This window comes from Chrysochloris asiatica, unplaced genomic scaffold (assembly GCF_000296735.1).
Source record: "Chrysochloris asiatica unplaced genomic scaffold, ChrAsi1.0 scaffold00213, whole genome shotgun sequence".
In the NCBI taxonomy this organism is placed as follows: Eukaryota; Metazoa; Chordata; class Mammalia; order Afrosoricida; family Chrysochloridae; genus Chrysochloris; species Chrysochloris asiatica.
In genome coordinates, this window is record NW_006408731.1 from 4,292,151 (window position 1) to 4,315,807 (window position 23,657).

Sequence of the window (23,657 nt, forward strand, 5' to 3'; positions counted from 1 at the left end):
TAAAAATGCTTCTGATTCAGGAAACATAGTATTTAAACATAAACAAATGCAATATTGCTTTAATAAAATGCTGTAATCACATCTCTCATCACTTTGATAATCTCTCTTCAACAACTACAAAAAAAATGATGCATTACAGCTTCTTCTTCGTACTGGAAAACTGCCAAGTCTACAAGCATGTGAGTAACAATTCCAGTACTATATTCAAATTCTAATACACCCCAGTTAACACTTAAAAATAATAGGCAAAGTCATTAATGTGAACAGAGCAGCCTGAATTGCATGCATATTTATAAGGTCATCCCTTCTCGAGTTATTACACGTTCATGTAAATTATTTGGAATCTTACAATTTCTTCGTGTACCTGAACATGCTTTTCTGAAAATCTGTTTTATTTCTACAGGCATTCCCCAAAAGAAACACGTTCCGTCCTGCTGGTTACAACATAGACTTTGAACAGAAAATATATCAAATTAAGATTCTCTGTCACAATAGTTCTTCAATGTTACCGTCCCCTAACTCTGGGCCCAGCAGCCTGCCTACCACTGTCTTTGGCTGAAGGTGACACCTGAGCTCTCAGGTATCTATAGTTACACACACAATGGAACATGCAACACTGGGAAAATAAACACTTCCGTGGACTGTCAGTGAACCAGCTCTACAATCAAAACATCAGAATGTAAAAACCAAACAGACTACCTTTAAATATTTAAATCCCTTAAAAAAAAAATTTTTTAAGTCCAATTGTGCCAATTATTGGTGGAATTTTTGTCATCACAAGACTCAACTTCTAATCATTCTACATTGTTTTGCACATTACTAATTCAGAAATAGAAAAAAAAAAGATAATTGCTTTTCAAAAGTCACCAATTTTTTAATGACATGAACATAAAAAGCCTTTTCATGGCGTGACATTATTAACAGCATGCTATTGTATCCTGAAACTCGACAGAAAATCGCATTTACATAGCAAATTTTATCTTCCACAAATATGTTTTTAGGTATGTTCTAAATACCAAGACTATTTTTAAGTGGGGGACTTTTAAAAGTCACAGAAACAAAACTTAAAGATCTTCATATAAGTAAAACATGAATAAATAATTTTTTTCTTAAACTATGTGCTAAGAAATAAGTATTTGAAGATGAATATTAAACATGATTCTGCAGTATTAGATTCTTCCCATCCTTCAAACCTGAACCATTATTGGGAAATCAGAAATCTAAATAAAGCAGACCAGTGTACAGTTAAATTTAATAAGTAAAACAAACATCATCAATTCTGTAAACTGTAAATTACAATCTAATTACACCCCTAAGTTAAAAAACCCAGAATAAGAGTAACAAAACATGACATTTATTAGCAAATGAGAACAAAGAAAAGTGCGGGAATTCATTAAAAAACAGTGAGTTTCATTTGTTAACTACTATATCTACACAATGAAGAGGCAGAGAACAGAATTTTCCCTAATCCTCTATTTTACAACCACACCACCACCACCAAGACACAGTACAACTAAGCCCTAGGATTTTCTTGGTTGAAATATTTATGAAAGCACACTGCCAGCCCTTTCCTCTGCTGTGCTGCTGTCTGTTACAATCCACTTGTCAATTAGTACTCAGCTGTAAACTCTGCCACCCAGAGACCTTGTCCTCCATTTCAGATACTCCTACAGTGATGTAGGCAAGGGGAGGGAAAAAATTCCAGTCCCCATAGATAGCTTTGCCAGAAAAGCTAATTGACTGTTATAATAGAACTTGCTGTTACCCATCTGAGTTCAAAAAGAGAAATGAAACAGCTTCCTTTCTGTTTCCCACTGTAGCATATACTCCACATGACCTGTTGAGGTAGTTTATAATAAAACATGAACTATAAAAACTGAGCTTGGTAACCAAATAGGACTGAGAAAGGAAAGGGATAAAAGTCTCCAACAGTATCTAGATAAGGTGGGACATTGGAATTCTAAATTAAATGGATTAATGGTAGGGTGCTCTTACTTTGTTTATAAAATACCTTTTTCTTTTTCTAATGCATTGTCAAGGGCAGCAAAACAGGATGCTATCTGAAACTAAGTTTGTTTATCCTGGACCTAGTGTTGGTCAGGAGCAATTAAAGGAGGTAAAAATATAAAACAGATTACTATAGTCTATTAACTTTTTCCTCCATTTAAAACCATCTTTTATATTCTGTAATCTACCTGACCTCCTCACCACTTGGATCTCTGTTCCTACATTTTCCCCTTTGACACTGTTATTATTTTGATCTTTGGTTGACCTCCCAGCTCCTTTGAGTTCTTTATTGTAATTTTGTTCTGTTCTGGACTCTGCTATCCATCCTCTTAGTTTCAGGTGGTGTTACACCTGTCAGGCTCTGGATGTTGTCTGTTCTTGTTGGTTTTCAGTCCAAAGAACTCCCATTAGGATGTTTTGAAGGGCTGGACTGACTCTGAACAAAATCTCTTAGCTTCTGTTTATCCTAGAATGTTTTGATTGCACCATCGTATTTGCTTGGTAGTTTTGCTGGATAGATGATTTTTGGTTGGCAGTTTTTCCTCTTTTAGGATTTTGTATATGTCTTCCCATTGCCTTCTTGCCTACATGGTTTCTGCTGAATAGTCAGAGCTTAATCTGACTTGCTTGCCTTTGTAAGTAAGTAACATCTTTCTTTTCCCTGGCTGCTTTTAGGATTCTCCACTTGTCTTTAATTTTAGAGACCTTGATTATTATATGTCTTGGTGATTTTCTTTTGGGGTTTATCCTTCCTGGGGTACGTTTGGCTTCTTGAATGTTTATCTTCTCATCTTTCAGGATGTTAGGGAAATTTTCTTCCCAAAGCTCTTTCACCATCTCCTCTGAGGACTTCTCTGATTCTTCCTGTTATGGAATGCCAGTAATTATTAACTTGTTCCTCTTCATGTTATCCAGCATGAATCTTAGACTCTCTTCAGATTTTTTTTATCCTTTCTGCTTGCTCTTCTAGCTTAGCAGTACTGAGAGATTTGTCTTCCAGCTCGCTGGTTCTGGCTTCCATCTCTTCAATTCTATCTACTCCTTTGCCCTTTCAGTGTATTGTCCATTTCTGGTATTTTATTATTAATCATCTGGACCTCTTTTTGTAGGTTTTAAATGGTTTCCAATGCTCTATCAATCTTTTTGGTTGCTCTTGTAGTACTTTCCTGACTTCTTCCTTGTTTTCCTCTACCCCTTTTTGGAGCATTTGAATTTGTTTCCATATCATTCTTCTGAATTCCTTCTCAGGCTACTCCAAACCCTGCTCTTCCTCTTCTAGAAAGCCTTTGTCTTGTCTCCAGCTCATTTGTCTCAGCTATTCTTTTCTGTTTTGGGACATGTTTTAATATCTTTTATTGTTTTTTTGTTCGTCATTTCCAGTGGTTATGTGGATTTTTAATGCTTAAATGGATGTTTGTTGCTGTGTTATTAAGCTTGCTGGGTGTCTCCTGGTGGATATGATCAGGGGATAGGCTTCCCTTTTTGCTTGTAATGCTTAGGAGCTGTTATTGGCTCTTGTCTCAATGGTAGAATATTATGGGGTATGCTTGTAGCTTGGCTATATGGTCACGATTGCGGATTCTTCTTGGGTAATGTAGGGAGAAAAAGCTCCCACCTCCAGGAACAATGTGTGATCAAAAGGCCCCAAAGTAGAAGGAATATAAAAACAGAGACAAGAACCACCACTTTGAAACAAACATAAAACTGTGGCCGACTGTCCAGTCGCCTTGCTTCACAGGCAGTGTGTGTACTCCGTAGAAGCCTCCAGTAGTGGGTGGGGGTGTCCACTCCCTTAGGCCCCTCCTGTAGCCACCACAGTAGAGGTGCACAGATAGATACTGAGAAGTTAATGGGAGAAATATTGTCTATTATTTTTGTCTCGGAAGGTCAGCTAGTTATTTGCGTGTGTACAGTGTAATTCTTGAAATAGTTGCATCTTTTTATGTTGGGGTTTTACAGATTGTTCATATGGTTTGTCTGTCAGGCCAAACCTCCTTTTTTTCTTACTGGATAGGCAGGGGTAAAGGGCCCCGCACAAGTTAACTTTAGGGAAGGGACCCACAGGCAGAAGCCAAAAGCAGCAGCCAAAGAATCTGCCCTTGGACTGATGGGGCTCTTTCTCTCTGTGCCATGGGAAAGCTGTGGTCTCAATGCTGGACATTTTTGGGGGTGTGTACCCACTTGCCTAAGGCGTCCGGGCTGGACAAAGAAGGCACAACAGGGAAAAGGAGGAAAAAATGTGTAGAATCCCCCCATACCTCCTTGTGCAAATGTCACTGTGCTGGTTCCCTGTGCAGGTCTGGCTGTAGCCCCGCCCTCTGAGCTCCACCTGGGCAGAGGGAGTGCCGTGTCTTGACAGATTTCTAAATTACAACATTTCCCTTTTTTCGGATTTATCCACTGGCGGTTGCGGGAAACTGACGCCCTGACCCTTATGCTAGATCCAGAGCTCTGGTGCTGTTCCATGACAGGCATCTCTGGGTTTTCAGCCCCTCCCCCACGGAGCCTGTCCTACCTGACTCTGCTCTGCCTCTGCCAAACCGGAAGTCTCCAAGATAGGTTACTATAGCTCAAGAAGAAATTTGCGATGGAGAACTTTTTTAGTGTCTTAATTCCATATAATTACTAGATGAAATTCAAATTAGCAAAATGATGTTTTTCATATGCTATAAGGTCGGAAAGTCAACTAGACTGTAAAAATTCAAGCCTGCAGATTAGTGCATTAACTGGAGTTCTGGAAAATAGTAAGGTTTTATTAAAAGATGAATTTAAGAGTAAATGTATGCTTCTTTTCATCCACGACGTTAAATCAAAAAGTGCATACATGAACTGGAACCCTAATAGCAGTTCTTCTTGACTTATTCTTGTATTAAATACAATTTTCCTTTAATTGGATATGTTGAATGGAGTGAAAAATAAGAAAATTTCAAATATATTCCATAAATCAACTAAAACATTGGTACTCTTTACTTTCCATAACAATAATAGAATATGAAAACTTGGATAAAGTGATTTGAAAGCACATCAGCATTATCCCAGGAAAAATAATTCATAGTAATTGCAAAAATAAACCATTTTAGTTAAAAGTTGAAAATTATACTCACTGATTCTTCATCTTGAATCATCTGCACCAAGTTGTCCAAAACAGGGGTCAGATTTCTAAAGAGATTTTAAAGATGAAGACAATGCAGTTAAATCAGAAGTTTCAGGAAGCTGGTTATTTTCATCATTTAAATATATACTTTTTTAAAACATCAAAATCCTTACTTGGCTTTCATATTATTAAAATTTTTGCCTAATGCCAGGTGTTGTATTGATCTGTTTTTACTGAGCCACACTATTAAGGTCGAGAGGTCCGATTCTAAACCTGTAAAGAATCAGAGTCAGAAGACAATCAAAATCCAGGAGTACAAACAAACTCACAGACACAGTTGGATACCATACTGTCCCCCACCATCATGAGGGGCCTGGGGATTCTATCTTTTATATGGAGAGGAATGTTTACATTTCCTCTTAGTTCACATGAATAGACTCTCACGCTCTACAAAGTCTCACCTCCATCTCTTACACAATCAGCGGCTAAACAAGTCAGCAAGAAATAGGAATAAATACAAGCACAAAGCTTCATCTCTCCCTCCTCACGTTGACAGAAGGTTCTAGTATACCACTCACAGGTGGTTAATGGGAGTTCAACTTTAAAGTCCATACTAACATGTTACTACCATCTGAAGACATCAAGATAATGAAATATACTTCAGAATAAGTAAACAAGACATAATTTTATTATCACCAAGAATGAGAAAGGGTAGACTAGATATTTAATTTTATCAGTGTACTGATGATTATTTTCTTGGCTAACTTTTTGCTGTGGAGTCAATTCCTACTCATGGCAAACCCATGAGTGTCAGAGAATAACTGTGCTCTACAGGGTTTGGCACTATAGGATATAAGCACTGGACTGGGAACCACAAAGTTGGCAGTTCAAACCCACCAGCTGCTCCTCAGAAATCCTATACCGGATTGCCATGAGTCAGAACCGACCTGAGGGCACTTAACAACAACATAGAGTTTTTCATGGATGATTTCTCAGAAGTAGCTCATCAGGCCTTTCTCCTCAGGCAATCCTGTGTAGACTTGGACCGCCAAGCTTTTGATTAGCAGCCAAGCACTTAACTGCATCATGCAAGAACCCCTATTTCAGTGTGTTATTGTTGTTAAAGTGCTATCGAGTCAGTTCTGAATCACAGCAACCCTGTATAAACCCTGCATATTTGGCCATGAAATCCACTTAGTAAGACTTCAATACAGCTTTATTATTCCATCAATAAAACTTTGTTATTAAACCAAAAGTCCTATTAGTCAAGACATACTATCATATTTCTATTAATATTCATAAGGGCTAAAATATTTTCCTTCCTCTACTAACTTGCTTCAAAAATAGGATTTCTGACTTACCATTGTCAGAGATGTCTAAGCTGGTGATGTTGTGGATTTCAGCAATGCAGCCTTCTAATACCTGTGCACCTCCTGATCTCAGCTGGAAAAACACAGATCAAACACAAGATAAAGTCTTCACCTGCTGCAAGCGCAAACCAGAAAAAAAAAAAAAAAAAATTGAGGAGAGTCATAAAAAAATAGTATCAAAGAAAGAAAGTTGGCAAACTCCAAAACAGATATATCAGTGACAGAAAGTCAATCACTAGTTATTAATGCTGATTGTCACACATTAATAACTACTCAAAGTCAAATCAGAAATTAGTAAAAGATGTAAGCATAAAACCACCTAGGTCTGCTGGAAGATTCTAAGAACTTTCTTCATTTATGACTTTTGGAAAATTAACAAATCCCTTTATATGTTTGAAACAGGTGCTGTCTTCTTAGATCTGAAGGGATTAGAGCTATGTAACTCTATACCAACTTAGCAGTAAAACCAAACACACTGCTGTCAAATCAATTCTGATTCACAGAGACCAAAAAAAGGTTTTGAGGCTGTAAATCTTTATGGAAACAGACTTCCTCATCTTTCTCCTAAGGGTGACTGGTGGGTTCAAATTGCCAATCTTTTGGTTAGCTGCCCAATGCTTAACCCACTGTGACACCAGAGGTCCTTTAAAACAACCAAAGGACAATGAAGTCAACCATTTCAAGACTTGGAATGTCAACCATTTCAAGAAGCCATACTTCAGCTAAGTGATTACAAGATGATTTGTGCAAACTCAAGCCACCGAAGAACAAGATGTTTGCTCAACCTAACATATTATAATTGTAACAGGTTCATAATAAAACTAAGAGCATATTACATTCTCTTCTCACTGCCTAACTAACTCCAAAGACACAGGCAACCTATAAAAATCAATACCTTTTATCTTTTCCTAGGAAACCAAAAGCAAATGTTACAGAGTTCATTCGGTAAATGTTGTTCATTTCTGATTATGTATAAGGAGCTGGGCAGGATGCAGTTTCCCAAACTGTGATCCTTTGGCTCAGTAACCTTACTGTCTGATACAGGAACAGAAAGTGCCATTTATTGAAAACATGTGTGCCAAGGCGCATGGAAAACTAAAACATACATGAACATCTCCCAAATTCATAATACAAAGTGATACATTCTACTTGGTCAAATTTTAGTATTTAAAGAATACTTATTTCAGTATTTTAGATACCTGTGCACTGTGAAGTATTTTGATGGTATGTTTAATCTTATCAACGTACAGGGATCTGTCAACTTCTCTGGTTGTTTGTAATGTTAAGTGGAATTCTGCTCAACTTTTGGGATTACTTTTTATTCAGGAGTATTCTATTTGATGTGTTTAAAATTCAGCCATTCCTACTTTTTAGAGCGACAGCAGATTATCGTGAGGTGTTGACATGAGTTTGAAGAGCAAGGTCATAACTCCCATGAGGCTAGTTTAACCTTTAGGGAAACCAAGTCCACAGCTGCAGGGCCTCTCTATCCCACTGTGTGGCGCTACTGCCAAGAGAGAACCAAGCTCACTTCACTACAAATTGTTGTTTTCTCAAGAGCTCTCCACTAATCAGAGCACCCCACTGAGTTATTCCATCATGCCATCTCTAGACTTGGCCCAGCCCTCTACTAATCAAAGTCTTCTTCATCATGGGCTGGTGCTAGTCTCCTAACAGTCTGTTATTGATTTGAGATGAAATAAATACAAAAACCAACTGGAAACATTTTAGAAACCCTGTTCTTGTTAAGTGCCAATAAGAAGGTTCTGTCGATTCATAGAAACGCTGAATAGGGTTTCCAAGGAATGCTGGTAGGTTTGAACTGCCAACCTGTGGCTAGCAGTCCGGTGTTTATCCTACAGTCCATCCATACCAGGACTCAGTAATCATTTTAGGTTGACAAATCGAACAATAAAAAAAATTCAAAATAAACTCACTGCCATCAAGTCAATTCCTACTCACAGCAACCCTTTATGGGTTTCCAAGTGCATAAACCTTTAGAGGAGCATTAAACAGCCTCATTTTTCTCCCATGGAGTTGCTGGTGGGTTTAAACTGCCAAATGTACAGTTAGCACTCCAATGTTTATCCTACAGTGCAACACTAGAGCTCCTATAATAAAAACTGTTTTGTGGTTAAGTGCCATTGAGTCGGTTCTTACTCATAGTGACCTTGTATAGGGTTTCCGAGGCTTTAAATTTTCCTTGTGGCAGAAAAAAATCATTTCTCTCTCATGGAGTAACTCAGGATCTAGAACTGTGAAGCTGTTGGCTCAGTGCTCATGGTATGGAACCACCAAGTTCCCAAAATGAAAACTAGGAACCTATTCACTCATTTGGACTCCTGATGTGGTGCTGTAGGATTAGCGCTGGACTGCGAACCACAAGGTCGGCAGTTCAAACCCACCAGCTGCTCCTCGAAAACTCCATACAAGGTCACTATGAGTCAGAACCAACTCAATGGCACATAAGAAAAACAACTACTCAGTCATTTATATTATACTGTATAAAACTATTGTTCTACAATAGATTGGATGTTTAACTCAAACAAACAATAAAACTAGTTCTTCACCAAATATCTGAGAAGCGCTGGCACTGTTCAAGGTCATATCACCGCTTGTTAATACTTAAGAAGTGTATGTGTATGTAGACTGTGTGAAAATTAAAGCAAGAAATCACTGAACCTCAAATCACAGAAAAATATGACTCAATTTTCAGAGCATAAAATTTGGCTTTTAAGCAGATAAACATTAAAAGTCTTTAAAGTTTCATTATTTGTTGTTATTGACTTCTCTGTTGAGGATTAAAATTTCAACAAGAAAATTTCTACATCCTATTATTATATAAAGTAGAAGACAATTACTCGATTTTTAGAAATGGAAAACAGATGGCATCTTATTACTCAGTTTTATTTTATAAATACTCTTGATTGGTGACATTGGTGGCATGTATACATAAATGAACACATTTGCCAGTTGCTATAATCCAATATGTCAATACATCCTAATGTATGGATTCACCAATGATAAAACTGCAGTTTATTTTGGCAAAGTACTTACACAATGGCCAAGCTAATGAAAGCCCAAGGAGAAAAAACAAAAACGCGATTAGTAGTAAGTAGACCAAAAACAGAGAAGCAAAGTTTCTATCAATATTTAATATGTGCCTACCAGAGTAAGTTTAAAACTTTCAGTAATAATACCATTCCGCAGTAACCAAGATCTTCTTCCATTTCACAGTAAACCATCAATGGCAGTATCTGAGAAATCACTGTGAGCCAAATACTGTATGGATTTAAATTGCGGACCTCATGGGAGCAAAATCACCCCTTCCTATAGTGTCCTAAGCAAGGATTTTGGTCACCCATCAAAGGCCTATACTGAGGTGAAACCTCAACCAGCAAGGAACTGCTAAAAACGTCACTAAATGATTCCCACAGTACTGGAAGACAGTGTAAAAAGTGTTCCCTTATCAAAGCTTAAACTCTGGAAACCTCTGGCGCCACACTGTAAAAAGCACAACTTGTTTTTTGTATTTGTTTTGTACTTACCCTTCAATAGCACAAGAAATCTCTGGTTGAGACAGCAAAACAAGTTGTAAATAGTTGGCAAAATGCACAATTGTAATGCATTATTTCATGACCCTAGTACAATTTCACTATGCTTGAAATTTTAAGTATTATGGTTAGACTCAAAATTGTACATTTTTTTCAACACTCAAAAAATTGTATAGAATTTGAGATGTTAAGTAACAGTACAAAACTCAAATGTTTTGTTCAAAAAAATAAAAAAATCTTTAATGTAAAAAATCAGAAAAAAATACATCCAACTAAGATTTTGCTCCCAATACAAAACACAAAAAATTGAGTAAGAAAGTAACTAATCTTTCAGTTACCTGGAACATCAGAATGAATTCACAAGTTATTAGATGCCTAAAATTCCCCCTATGATAAAACTTTCCCCAGACAGTAAAAGCTTTTCCATTACTGTAAATGAAAATCCTTTTAAATAAATTTGCATAATTAGAGGCTGGGTAGGCTTGTGTGCATGTAAAACTGGTTTTTAAATTACCCTCATCTGGATCCCACACACTAGCATTATTTAAAAGAAAGCAAGATCAAAGAGGAGTGAATGTGATTGAATACTTTTTTCAAATGTTAAAAATAAAATCCCATTTTCTTTCAAGAGGGTAGAATCCTCTCTCTCAAAGAATGCATACCAGTTCACTGTGTAGAGTTACATCTAATAGTCTATGATTCATACGTCAGGAGAAAAGCAATGAAAACTAACACACACTTCCAACTTTTAATAATTCTCTTCTCTTCCTCATAATCAGTTGCTATTTTAAAGATGTGGCAGCCATACATTATATATTTAAACATATAGTAACTCTAAATTATCCTCTTTCATTCTGTAGGGGTTCAGATTTTATTTGAAAAAAAAAAAAAAATAAGATGCTGGGAAACATTCACACCTAAAGTGTGAAAAGTCTAGGTTTCTCCAAGAACAATAAATGGTTTGACAGTATCTAGTTCAAAGTGTCCAATTGGTAGTTAAGGATGGATGCCAAAAGGCAGTTAAGAAATGAAGAAAGACTCAACACTTACTTTCAAGCTGCATATAGGGGAGTGGGGGTTCAAAAAGTTAGTAGAAAAACAGAATGAAAAGATCATGGAATTTTCCTATGAATTTTTGAAGCCCCTTGTATGTTTCCTGTCCTGTGAAACATGTTCAGTTTTTCATTCTACACCCAGTCTGCTAGGCCAGTAATGTGTGAGCAGGGCCAACAATGAAACTAAACACACAGAGCAAACCCATCTCCTCACTTCAAACCTGGTTTGAAACTATCACATTAAGTGGAATTCTCTCAAAAGCTTCTATTCAGTGTCTTACTCATTTCATCACACGTTTTAGAATTTGGCATTCTTTTTTTTTACTTGTCACCAAAAGACCTTGCAATGGATCATAGTATAAATATACAGAAATGCTTTTTTCTCCTTAAAATTCCAAAGGCCACACCAGATCTACAACTAATTTTCATTATAATTGGTCTTTGCCTCTTCTCTGTTGCATCAAACTTCTTTCTCTCCCTTGGAAGGAAACTAAGCTTGAAACATTTACTACAAGTATTTACTGAACTCATTTCTTGACGTGTAGTTACGAAGTCATAAGATGTAAAAACAAAACAGCCTAGATGCACAGATGTCTTTAATGTACATGGATACCGGAGATCGTAACACACAAATGTCAACATTAATACTACCATTCTTAACAGTGTTGAAGCTCTTCTTTTGGAATCCAACTCTAGCGCACTGGAAAACATACCTTCCTTTGAACAACAACAGTGGTGGCCAGGTCCCTACCCTCTGAGAGTGCATTAGGATCAGACACAGGATAGTTAGTCAGAGGCAAATCTGACCATGGAGATTAAGAACATTTGGTGCTAAAAGTCAGATGTGAATATAAATTGATGAGACAAATTCTTGAATGATTTAACAGCTCTTTGAAGGCAATTCCCAAATCTGTTTTAGTAGTAATAGAATATTTGCAAAGTTTCTATGCAAAAATTCCTAGAAAGGCTGTAACAACATTCATAATACAAGGATGCTTCAGAAAGTTCATGAAAAACTGGGATTAATATCTTTTAATTAATTCCAATTTCCTATGAACATTTTGAGATCCTTGGTATGACTTCTCAATAGTAATCTTCTTCCCCAGATATACTGGGCCCAACAATGTGCCAAATGCTATCCCTGTAAACTATTATACCTCCATTCAACAGGTGAGAGGTTGAAATACATTAGGTCCTTTGACAAGCTAAGTGGATGAGCCAGCTCTCAAAGGAAGCATTTTTTATTCCAAAGTGTCCACAGTTGGCTAGGACATTTTTTTTTCTCCAAAGCCTATTTTGAATCATTTCTTATAGAAAAAGCATCACCCTTTTGCTGTACTAAAAGACTAACTGGTGAAGGGAAAGGAAATTAAGTATTAATACAGTTAGTGTGGAACACCTTAAACAGAAAAAAAAAAAAATCCCACAAATATAGAAATTAATCTATAATTTCAGTAATCCATGGTCCAAAAGGAGTCCTGGTGTGGTGCTGTGGGTTAATGCGCCAGACTGCAAATCCATTTGAACTGCAAGGTGGGTGGGGTTCAAGCTCACCAGCTACTCCTTCGAAAACCTATATAGGGTCACTATGGGTTGAAACCTACTCGACAGCACTTAAAACAACAACAACAACGGTCCAAAAGATTAGACCAGAAATTTGGATTTAAATTTCCAAGTAACAATGATGTTTGTGATGTAGTAAAATGACTCCCTAATTTAGAAATACCTAAATTAGGACTTTTTGTTAATAGCATTAAGGTGTAAATCTCCTCTCTCATTCTAGTTAATGAGTATAAAATATCTCTTTCAGAGGAATATAGAAAATCCCTGAGAAATACAAGGCCAACTCACAAGGTAAATTAAGTATGAATAGAGAAGGCAGCATACAGTATGGATCAGTAACTGTATAAAGTATTTGTATTAATTATCTACTTATAAAAAGACGCCAAGGTATTTCCCAAGTGTCCTGTGTGACATCTCTGGGGTTGGTAGACTGCTGTATTAAGCGATCACCTGCACAAGGTACTGAACTCTTACTGTGTACACATCAGATACTATAGAAGCATTTGTTCAAAGTGATCCAGCTCTTTGCTTCAGACACTTGGGCCCTCATCCTGAGTAGGTCTTTCCTGTGAAAATCACTTCCAAAGATGATGGAAGCTGGGAGAAGTTTCATTCCTCACCACGGTTTAGACTTAAAGATTTACTGAATCATCAAAAGAAGTGTTATATTCTATTGTGATTTTGACTCGTATGCCAAGAGTAGGGATGGATTAGGTTTACTGTAATTTAATATAGATAAATCAAATGAATAAAATGTATATGCATTAATTTAAATTTCCAAATTAGTAGAAGTTTCTTTCTGAGAATATTATATAACCTACCAAAAAAATAAAGACTAATGGTTAATACTCAAAGCGCCAAGCATTCATGCATGGAAAATATTACAGCCTCAAACATCTATAGGGTTGGTGAATTACATGTGGAGATAAGCACTGTTGTCAGTGTTATTGTTAACAACAAAGGAGTAAGAATCATTAGAATGTTTTTGCATTATGACTGTGTTGCTGGCAAGCTGGATTATTTCAGCTCCTTTAGGCCTCAGTTTCTTTACATGTTACAACATAAGGAAATCAGATGATCATATAGATCATTCCAGCTTTGGTCACAGAATGAGATGGGAGATATTACAATGGCTGTTGTTATGGTGAAGTGCTGTTAAGTGGGTTCCTACTCAATGCAAACCTGAACAGGGTTTCAAAGGCTATAAATCTTTGCAGGAGCAAAAAGTCTCATCTTTTTTCCACAAAGTAGCTGCTGGTCTCAAACTGCTGACCTTGTGGTTCACAGTCCAGTGCTTATCCTATAGAGCCACCACACCCCCACTATAATGGCAGCAGTCATGGTCTTTAATCAAGATAGTAAAAGCACAGTATAGGTCATTGATAAGTCTATGGTTTGATTTAATAGTAGTTCATGTTTACCAACTTTGTGATTGATGTTGGTTTTCGTTCATGTGCTTTGCTAGGGCACACCTTCCCATCCCCTTTCTCCTACTTATTCCCCATGAAATAGCCTTTATTATCAGCATGTAGCAAGTACTAATAAACAGAGAATTAATTCATATTGCCAGACTGGTTTCTACTTTATGGGCCATCTTTATAAATGAAAGATGAGTGATATACACATGAAAATGCCACGATGCTCCTTTATTTCCTGTTGTTTCACTTTCTTTTGCTTGTTTGCTCCTTTTCCAAACAAGACTAGTAAAATCACCCAGTTGGTGTTCACCCAGCTCAAAAGCAATAAAAAATTCTACTCTAAGAATGTTTATCATATAATTTCAGACTTGTCAGTTGGTAGACTTTTCAGGTCTGGAAAGCATTCATCTCATACAACATTTAGTGTTGGGTTGGTGCCTGGCATTGAAGCAGGAGCTAAGGGAAACACAAAACAAAGCAAATGCTGCCCTCCAGAAAATTACACCTTAAGTGGGAAAGCAAGTTAAGACTTAATTACCATGTGCTCTGTGGTTCAGAGTCCAAATCCATGTTCACTGTCACTAAGTGCTACAGACGATTAGACAAAAGATCACAAAGGGCTGAAGTAGTCAGGGGAGAAATTCTATAGAGATATGCACAGAGGGATGGCTGGATGGACAGATAAACTGTCTAAGTAAATAATCCTTTATTTGCTTACAATGTGCTAAAAGTTTTCAAGGACTGATTCTGCTTGTTACTGTAAAGTCTACTCTGACTGATGTGTGCAGAGTAGAACTGATCTATAGAGTTTTCAACTGATCTATAGGTGACCTTTCAGAAGCATATCACCAGACCTGTCTTCTGAAACATCTCTGGGTAGGTTTTGAATCACCAACCATTCGGCTAGTAGTTGAACGCATTACCATTTATTCTACACCAGGGACTTCATAGTTTTCAAAGAAGAGCTCCTTTAAATCCTGTAACAATCCAGTGGAAGAGGTACTAATATTATACTCAGTTTGCAGATGCAGAAATTTAGCCTTATCAAGTAATTCCATGAGGTTTGCAATCGCTAGAAATGGCAAAACTAGGATTGACCCCTAGGAGTCTTACTCAAGCAAGCATGTACGAGGGGGCTTCAAGACGTTCATAGAAAAATTCCATGGTCTTTTCATTCCATGAACTTTTAGAAGCCCTCCTTGTACGTAAAAGATTGGACTTGAGGTAGATACTCAAAGAAAAGAGACATAAGAGAGGACCCCAAACGAGACACTCAAGCCATGTTTTTGTCACATTCTTCCTCATGTAAATATAAATTAGGTTACATGCATTTGTAGCCTGAAAGAAATTCTGTGTGTGACACTTATCATGATGGTAAAGCAAGTTTATAGTTTTAAATCTCAAGAGTTCATCATAAAATACTTCACAACAGGCACCAAGACTTGGAGTGTGGGAAGTCATTAAAAACACACATCAATGCTTTCTGAATGGTATTCTCTGACTGTTTATAGACAAAACACAGAATATCAGAAACTTCACTAATGTGTGTTTTTCTGCTTCATTTATACCTGGTGGAATCACAGTATCATGCTTTTTTATCCAGGAAAAAGACAAAGCAATTTTGAAGCTACTATCTATTCCGGTGCTTACTGTAAACATGGTCTTACCTCACAGTTGCTGAGATCAAGAGACACCCCCTTCAAGTTATGATTACAAGCCAGCCCCAATAAGAGTGCTCTGCAGGGAAGAAACAGAAACATTACATACAGAATTCTACATGTTGCACACCCCACTCCATCCCCCATCTCCTGTCCCCAAATGTAAACACCAAGAAAGAAGAATCCTTTTTGTGGATCACAGAGTCAAGCACCCAGAGAGCGCCATCTCCCAGTTTAAAATGTCAGTTGCATTTCTGCAGCTCACTAAGGCTGTGACGACATTCTCCTGTCTGACCCAGCACAGGCCCATCAAAAATGCAAAACCCAACAGCACTGTTATTCCTATGCAAATAACCCAACAGTACACCTAATTGCACACTGAGATTAAATTGTGTTCATCACTGAAAAATTCCCACCTGCATCTGCTTGAGAACAACTTTAATAATGTTTAGAATATTATTAGGCAATTGTTATTAATGTGGCAAAGTCAAAGCTGGTTTCCTCTAAGGAATGTGTCAGTGAAGTTATCAGGTTCCACTTATTCCAGGATATGAAATTCTATCAAGATGAGTTCATTCAAGAGGTAGGATAGGAGAGGGTACCCAAGCATGGGATATAAGGCCCAACTCTGGAATCTGAATCCAGAATCTTCGCTGTCCAACCACTGGATAGTCACTGGACAAACTGCATACAGGACAGCTCTGAAAATGTATTTCCTTATCTGAAAATCCAGGAGATTGGACTAATTACTAAGATCACAGCTCTAAGAGAAAGAATTTATTCCACTTTTACCAGTCCTGTGAAATTCACCACCACTGAGTAGGCTTGAAACAAACATTTCATACATGCACATGCATCCATCAAATTAGATAGAAGGGAAAGAAGGCCCTAAACGAGGTCCTGTGAGGACTACAAAATGAGTATGCGATGGCTCCTGGGCTGGAGCAAGGGAAACAGATACATGCGCACATAACTGTAATACAAAGCAGAGAGGAACCGGACTGTAAGAGTGAGGATTCACATTGTTCCCAGGAAAGAGAACTGCCCAGCATACTCTAGAAATATCCCAGGTTAGGAGAGAGATGGGATGGCAGAGAATTACAGTAAAACTGGCAAAAACTGGATCATGTGTAAGGCAGAAACCTGCCAGAAAGAAAACACAAATATTTTCCACTTAAAGAAATGACAGACAAGTGGTTAAGACTGCGCCCTGTCAAAGGCGGAAAACTTGAAAAACCAACTTTTCACAAGTTTCACTGCATTTCAGGCCAAGTCTCTGAGATTTTCTTCCCAGAATTTGCTGGACCCATCCACTGAGGTAGCTCCCCAGCAAGAGGCATCAAAGCTGGAGGGATTCAGCTGCTTTTCCCAGGCAGAAGGAAACCCCATCTCAGAGCATTCTGAAAGGAATGCCTTTTATTTAATTTCTTTAATTCAGCTCACTATTGCATTACTCTAAAGACTTTCCTAAGAGAAAGGACCCTTGGTGGGGCAGAGGTTAAGTGCTTGACTACTAACAGGAGGTCAGTGGTTCTAATCCACCAGCAGCTCTTTGGGGAAGGGGTTAGAGAAGATGTGGCCACCTGCTTCTATAAAGATTGCAGCCTTAGAAATGCAATGGGGCAGACAGTTCTACTCTATCCTAAATGGTTGCTATGAGTCAGGAGTGTTTTTGTCCTGTGAGAAAAGCCAGGTTTGTCTCCTCTGTGAACATGCTTGAGCAGAGGTTTAATTACCTGTTACATCAATTCTTTTTTCCTACCAAAAATTGCTCTTCTCTGACTCCTCTTTCTTCTCCTGAGGGCAGAGTTATACAGCTGAACAAGCTTTGTGCTGAGAACAAGAGCCCAGGCCTGTGTCCTGGATAACAGCAGGGTGACCTTCAGCAAATCACTCTTCCTCTCAGTGTCTCAAGTTCCCATCAGTAAAATAAAGACATAACCTAAGAGGTCCCTTCAAACATATACTGAGTTTCTAGAACTTAGCCCACACATTCCGGCATGACATTTTCGTAATGCTGAGATGGAAAATGCTTCTTACTTTTCTTTCATGTGGATGAAAGCCAAGTAGACAACTAGATGCTTTCGGATATTTTAACTATTAGAGGCTAATGATTATGAGGCAACCGCTCATGAGACCAGTAAAAAGAAATAGCCCATTGAAACTGTCCTTAATAAAAATAAAACAGAATAACAACAACAAAGTGGAGTGGACACTGGGGGAAAACTCTAGCAGGACACATGCGGAGCTAGAAGAAACTGTTCTAATAATTATCCTCTCAATCCTTGATCATTACTAAAAGATTGGTTAAGAGAAGAATTTGTACTTCATTTCCCCAGCTCTGGATATGTGACTTTAGTTATAATTTTACATTTAATAGGTTTATTAAAAGTACTCAGCCAGGGAGACAGGATGGGAGGAGGGGTACTGTCTGGCAGGAAGGCAAGAAAGGCTCAGAGAACAGGAGAGTGGAAGACAGGGAGAGGGAGACCAAAAGTGAACCGCAAATTTAAGCTCCTATTGCACTCTGGGTGATGGTGGAACAAAATGCCAGTCTTGTGACACATGCGAATCACTTCTTTCAGGAAACATCAAGAACAGCATCACTGGACTGGAAATGTAAAGGTGGATATTTTATAACAAGGAGGTTAGTGATTAACCTGTCAGTCTAGGAGCGGAGGGCCCTGGGACCATCAATGGAGAAGAGCGGAGAGCAGGACCCCACCCAGAGAAGCAGTGAGGCCTGAGACTGAGACAGAGAGGATGACGTGAAGAGATGGAGTGGCTGAGGACTTGAGATCCAGAGATGGAGAGGGGATGTGTGCTGAGGACCGTGGTGGGGCGGGGCGGGGGGGAAGAGGCTTGCAGGGTACACCCTATGGTTGGGTGATGATGCATGGACGGATGGTAACTAGGGCAATGAAACGATGTATGATGGAATGAATGTAAAACTGATGTTCCCCCATGTAAACTATCACACAATACACAATAAAACATTAAAAAAACAAACAAAAAAGAACCCCACAGCATCACTGTGTATTTTCAAATAAAAACAAACTCACTATTGTCAAGTTGATGACAACTTAAATAGTGACGCTATAGGGCAGGATGTAACAGCTTCATAGGGTTACCAAGGCTATCAATCTGTACCAAAGCAGTCTTTTCTCCCACATAGCAGCTAGTAGGTTCAAACCGAAGATCTTTCAGTCAACAGCCCCATGCTTACCCCACGGTACTACCAGAGTCTCTGGTGTTCTTTAAAACTCCCAAAATATTTTAATATGGACTGAAGCAGCCTCAATGGAAAAGTATGATAAAGTAGTAATCAGTTATATTCTTTGTATTGCTTATAAAGAATTCCAAATAAAGTGGGAATATTATGAAAAATATTCTGTCCAAGTCTAAAGTGTTACTCTCAAAAGAAATTGTTTTTTCTCTAGCTTATTCTAGTGGCTCTTGATCCCAAACCTTTGAAGTAACAAGGGTTCCCCCTTCCGTACAATGTTAGTAGAATTTAAGGCAGTGTGGAGTCAGGTATAATCCTGAGCCAGTGACAACTGGCTAACAGGGCGGACACTAACACACAGCCCTGAACCCTTCCTTCCAGGGCAGCCTGCATCTGAGGACTCTGAAGGGTCATCCTAACTCCAAGCTCCAACAGGGTCTGCTGAGGTTCTTACCAAGTGGCTTCCCAGTTTAACTTCTCCCTCTTATGAATCCTGCTTTCTTCCTCCCTTTCTCTCCAACCAATGGTAATCTCAATTACGTCCTAATAAATGTTCTCCATGTTAATCTCTACTTCAGAGTTGGCTTTCCTGAAAATCCACACAACAACAGTGATTCTGGGCAAATCACTTAGCTTCTGAGTGTCAATTTCCTCAGCAGGAAACCTAAGGTAAGATTACTAACATCCTACAATTGTTGTCAATGTTAAAGTTGAAAGCATTTAATACAGTATCTAGCATAGGGTTTTGTGAGCTGTGGTGTCAATTCTGAGTCGGGGCAACCCTATAAAACAGACTAGAACTGCCTTCTAGGGTGTAACTAGGCTTTAACTCTTCACAGAAGAAGATTGTTAAATCTTTGCTACAGAGAAGCCATTGGGTGAGTTTGAGGGATTCACCTCTCAGTTGAGTCCACTGCTTAATCATTATGCCACCAGATAAAACTGGTACCAATTTTATGATGATTTTTCAGGCTATATAATTGTATTTAATTTGTGTATAGGCTCATCCCTCAGTAACCTTGAGTATTGGTTCCTGGATTACCTCCCCCACTCACTCACCCAGAATCCACTGGATGCTCAAGTCCCTTGTATTAAATGGCATAGTATTTGTATGCAACCTATATACATCCTCCTGGTATACTTTAAATCACCTCAAGATTATTTATAATACCTAATACAATGTAGAGTGAGGAGCTCCATCACCAACAACACAGAATACTGGACCAAGCAACTCAGGGGATGGTGCTAGAACTCTGAACCACATATAAAGGAATATTTAGAACGTTGGAAGGCTTACAGCTAAGGGAATTTGTAGCAGAATCAAGAAATCCATTGCTTTCTAATTTAAGATGCTCAGCTGCTCTCTTGGTGGGAGAGACCAAGCAGGGAAAGGATCAGAACAGCCATGAATGCCTGACAGAACCACGGAGATGCAGGTGTGGACATTTTTTTTTTTTTTTTTGTATCTGTTCAATGGTCTCTCGCTGTCTGCACACCTCCATTCTGGTGGCTAGAGGGGATACCTAAGAGAATAGAGACCCCACCCCCACCCCTGGAGGGTTCTACTATGCATGTGAATAGATCTCCTCGAAATTTATACAGACAGTTTCCACTTAAAACCAAACAGCCACCACTCGTCTGTCAGTTTGTCATACTGTAGTGGCTTGTGAGTTGCTGTGATTCTGAAAGCGATGCCACCGGTATTTTAAATACCAGCAGGGAGAGCCATGGTGGACAGGTTTCAGATGAGCTTCCAGATGAAGACAGACTAGGAAGAAAGAGCGACAAACTACTTCCAAATATTTAGTCACTGAAAACCTTATGAATAGCCGAGAAACACTGTCAGATATAGTGCCGGAAAATGAGCCCCTCAGGTTGGAAGGCACTTAAAATGCGACTGGGGAAGAGCTGCCTCCTCAAAGTAGAGTTGACCATGATGATACGAATAAAGTAAAGCCTGTGGGACCTTCATTTGCTGATGAGGCACAAATCAAAATGAAGAGAAACAGCTGTAAACAGCCATTGAAAATCGGAACATGGAATGTACGAAGTATGAATCTGGGAAAATTGGAAGTTGTTAAAAATGAAATGGAATGCATAAGCATAGATATTTTAGGCATTAGTGAGCTGAAATGGACTGGTATTGGACATTTTAAATCCGATGACCACATGGTTTACTATGCCAGAAATGACAAATTGAAGAGGAACGCTGTTGCATTCATTCTCAAAAAGAACATATCCAGATCAGTCATGAGGTACAATGCAGTCTACTATAGGATAATATCCATGCACCTACAGGGAAGCCCAGTTAATACCACTATTATTCAAATTTATGCACCAACCACTACAGCCAGTGAGGATGAAATGGAAGAATTCTAACAACTTCTTCATTCTGAAATCCATCAAATATACAATCAAGATGTATTGATCATTACTACTGATTTGGAATGCACAGGTTGGGAGCAAAGAGGATCAATGTTGGAATACATGGCCTTGGGTATAGAAATGATGCTGGAGAACACAAGATAGAATTCTGCAAAATCAATGATTTGTTCATTTCAAATACCTTCTTTAGACAATATAAGAGATAACTATACACATGGACCTCATCAGATGGAATACACAGAAATCAAATTGACTACATTTGCGGAAAGAGATGATGGAAAAGCTCCATATCATCAGTCAAAACAAGGCCAGGGGCAGGCTGTGGAACAGACCATCAATTACTCATATGCAAAATCAAACTGAAACTGAAGAAAATGAAAACAAGTCCATGAGAGCCAAAACATGACCTTGAATATATCCCACATGAATTTAGAGATCATCTGAAGAACAGATTTGATACAATAAACACCAAAGACCGACGACCAGAAGAGTTGTGGGATGACATCAAGAACATCATACATGAAGAAAGCAAAAAGTCATTAAGAAGACAAGAAAGTAGGAAAAGTTCAAAACGAGTATCAGAAGAGACACTGAAACTTGCTCTCCAGTGTAGGGATGCTAAAGCAAATGGAAGAAATGAGGAGATACAAGAGCTGAACAGAAAATTTCAAAGATCAGCTTGAGAAGATAAAGCCAAATATTACAGCAAAATGTGCAAAGACCTGGAATCAGAAAACCAAAAAGGAAGAACATGCTCAGCATTTCTTAAGCTGGGGGAACTGAAGAAAAAATTCAATCCTCTACTTTTGTTATTGAAAGATGCTCTGGAAAAATTACTGAATGATGCAGAAAGCATCAAGAGAAGATGGTAGGAACACACAGAGTCACTGCACCAAAAGGAAATGGTTAATGTTCAACTGTTTCAAGAGGCAGCATACGATCAAGAGCCAATGATACTGAAGGAGGAAGTCCAAGGTGTATTGAAAGAATTGAAAAAGAACAAGGCACCAGGAATTTAAGGAATACAGCTTGAAATCTTTCAAGAAAGTGAGGTGGCACAGGAGGCACTCACTCATCTCTGCCAAGAAATTTGGAAGACAACTATCTGGCCGACTGACTGGAAGAAATCGTATTTGTGCCCATTCCAAAGAGAGGTGACTCAAAAACATAACGCAGAAATCATCGGACAATCTCTTTGATATTCCATGTGAGTACGTTTTGCTAAAGGTAATACAGACACGGCTACAATCATACATTGACAGAGAACCTTCCAGAGGTTCAAGAAGAGGCCATGGAATGAGAGATATTGCTGATGTCTGATGGATCTTGGCTGAAAGCAGAGAATATCAGAAAGATGTTTACCTGTGCTTTATTGGCTACACAAAGGCTTTCGATTGTGTGGATCATGACAAGCTATGGACAACATTGCGAAGTATGAGTATTCCGGAACCCTTAATTGTGCTCATGAGGAATCCGTACCTGGATCAAGAAGCAGTTGTTTGAACAGAACATGGGAACACTGAATGGTTTAAAATTAAGAAAAGTGTGCGACAAAGTTGTATTCTTTCTCCATACTTATTCAACCTGTATGCAGAGCAAATCATCTGAGAAGCTGGGTTATATGAAAAAAAAACGTGGCATCAGGATTGGAGGAAGACTCATTAACAACCTGCGATATGCAGATGATACAACCTTGCTTGCTCAAAGTGAAGAGGACTCAAAATATTTACTGATGAAGATCAAAGAGCACAGCCTTCGGTATGCACTACATCTCAATGTAAAGAAAACAAAAGTCATCACCACTGGACCAATAAACAACATTCTTACCAATGGAGAAAGGATTGAAGTTGTCAAGGGCTTCATTCTTCTTGGATCAACTATCAACACTCTTGGAAGCAGCAGTCAAGAAATCAAAGGACATATTGCATTAGCAGCAAATCTGCCACAAAAGACCTTTTTAAAGTGTTCAAGAGCAAAGATGTCAGCTTGAGGACTAAGGTGCGCCTGACCCAAGCCATGGTATTTTCAATCACCTCATATGCATGCTAAAGCTGGACAGGAAGACCATAGAAGAATTGTGACTTTTGAGTTATGGTGTTGGAGGAGAATATTGAAAGTGCCACGGGCTGCCAAAAGAACCAATAGATCCGTTTTGGACAAAGTGCAGCCAGAGTGCTCCTTGGAGGCCAGGATGACCAAACTTTGCCTCTCATACTTTGGACATGTAATCAGAAGGGAGCAGTCACTGGAGAAGGATATCATGTTTGGTAAGGTGGAGGGTCAGAGAAAAAGAGGAAGACCCCCAATGAGATGGACTGGCCAAGTGG

General features: G+C 38.5%; 1 protein-coding gene across 1 annotated transcript in view; it reads right to left on the reverse strand.

The window, feature by feature from the left end:
• Positions 1–23,657, reverse strand: part of LRRC16A (leucine rich repeat containing 16A) — a 441,803-nt gene that overhangs the window by 117,071 nt on the left and 301,075 nt on the right. The window contains exons 16-19 of the mRNA XM_006872823.1: positions 15,729–15,798; positions 6,463–6,544; positions 5,275–5,374; positions 5,112–5,166 (exon numbers count right to left, since the gene is read on the reverse strand). Of these exons, the coding sequence (XP_006872885.1) occupies positions 5,112–5,166; positions 5,275–5,374; positions 6,463–6,544; positions 15,729–15,798 (307 nt within the window). The remainder of the gene's footprint in view (positions 1–5,111; positions 5,167–5,274; positions 5,375–6,462; positions 6,545–15,728; positions 15,799–23,657) is intronic.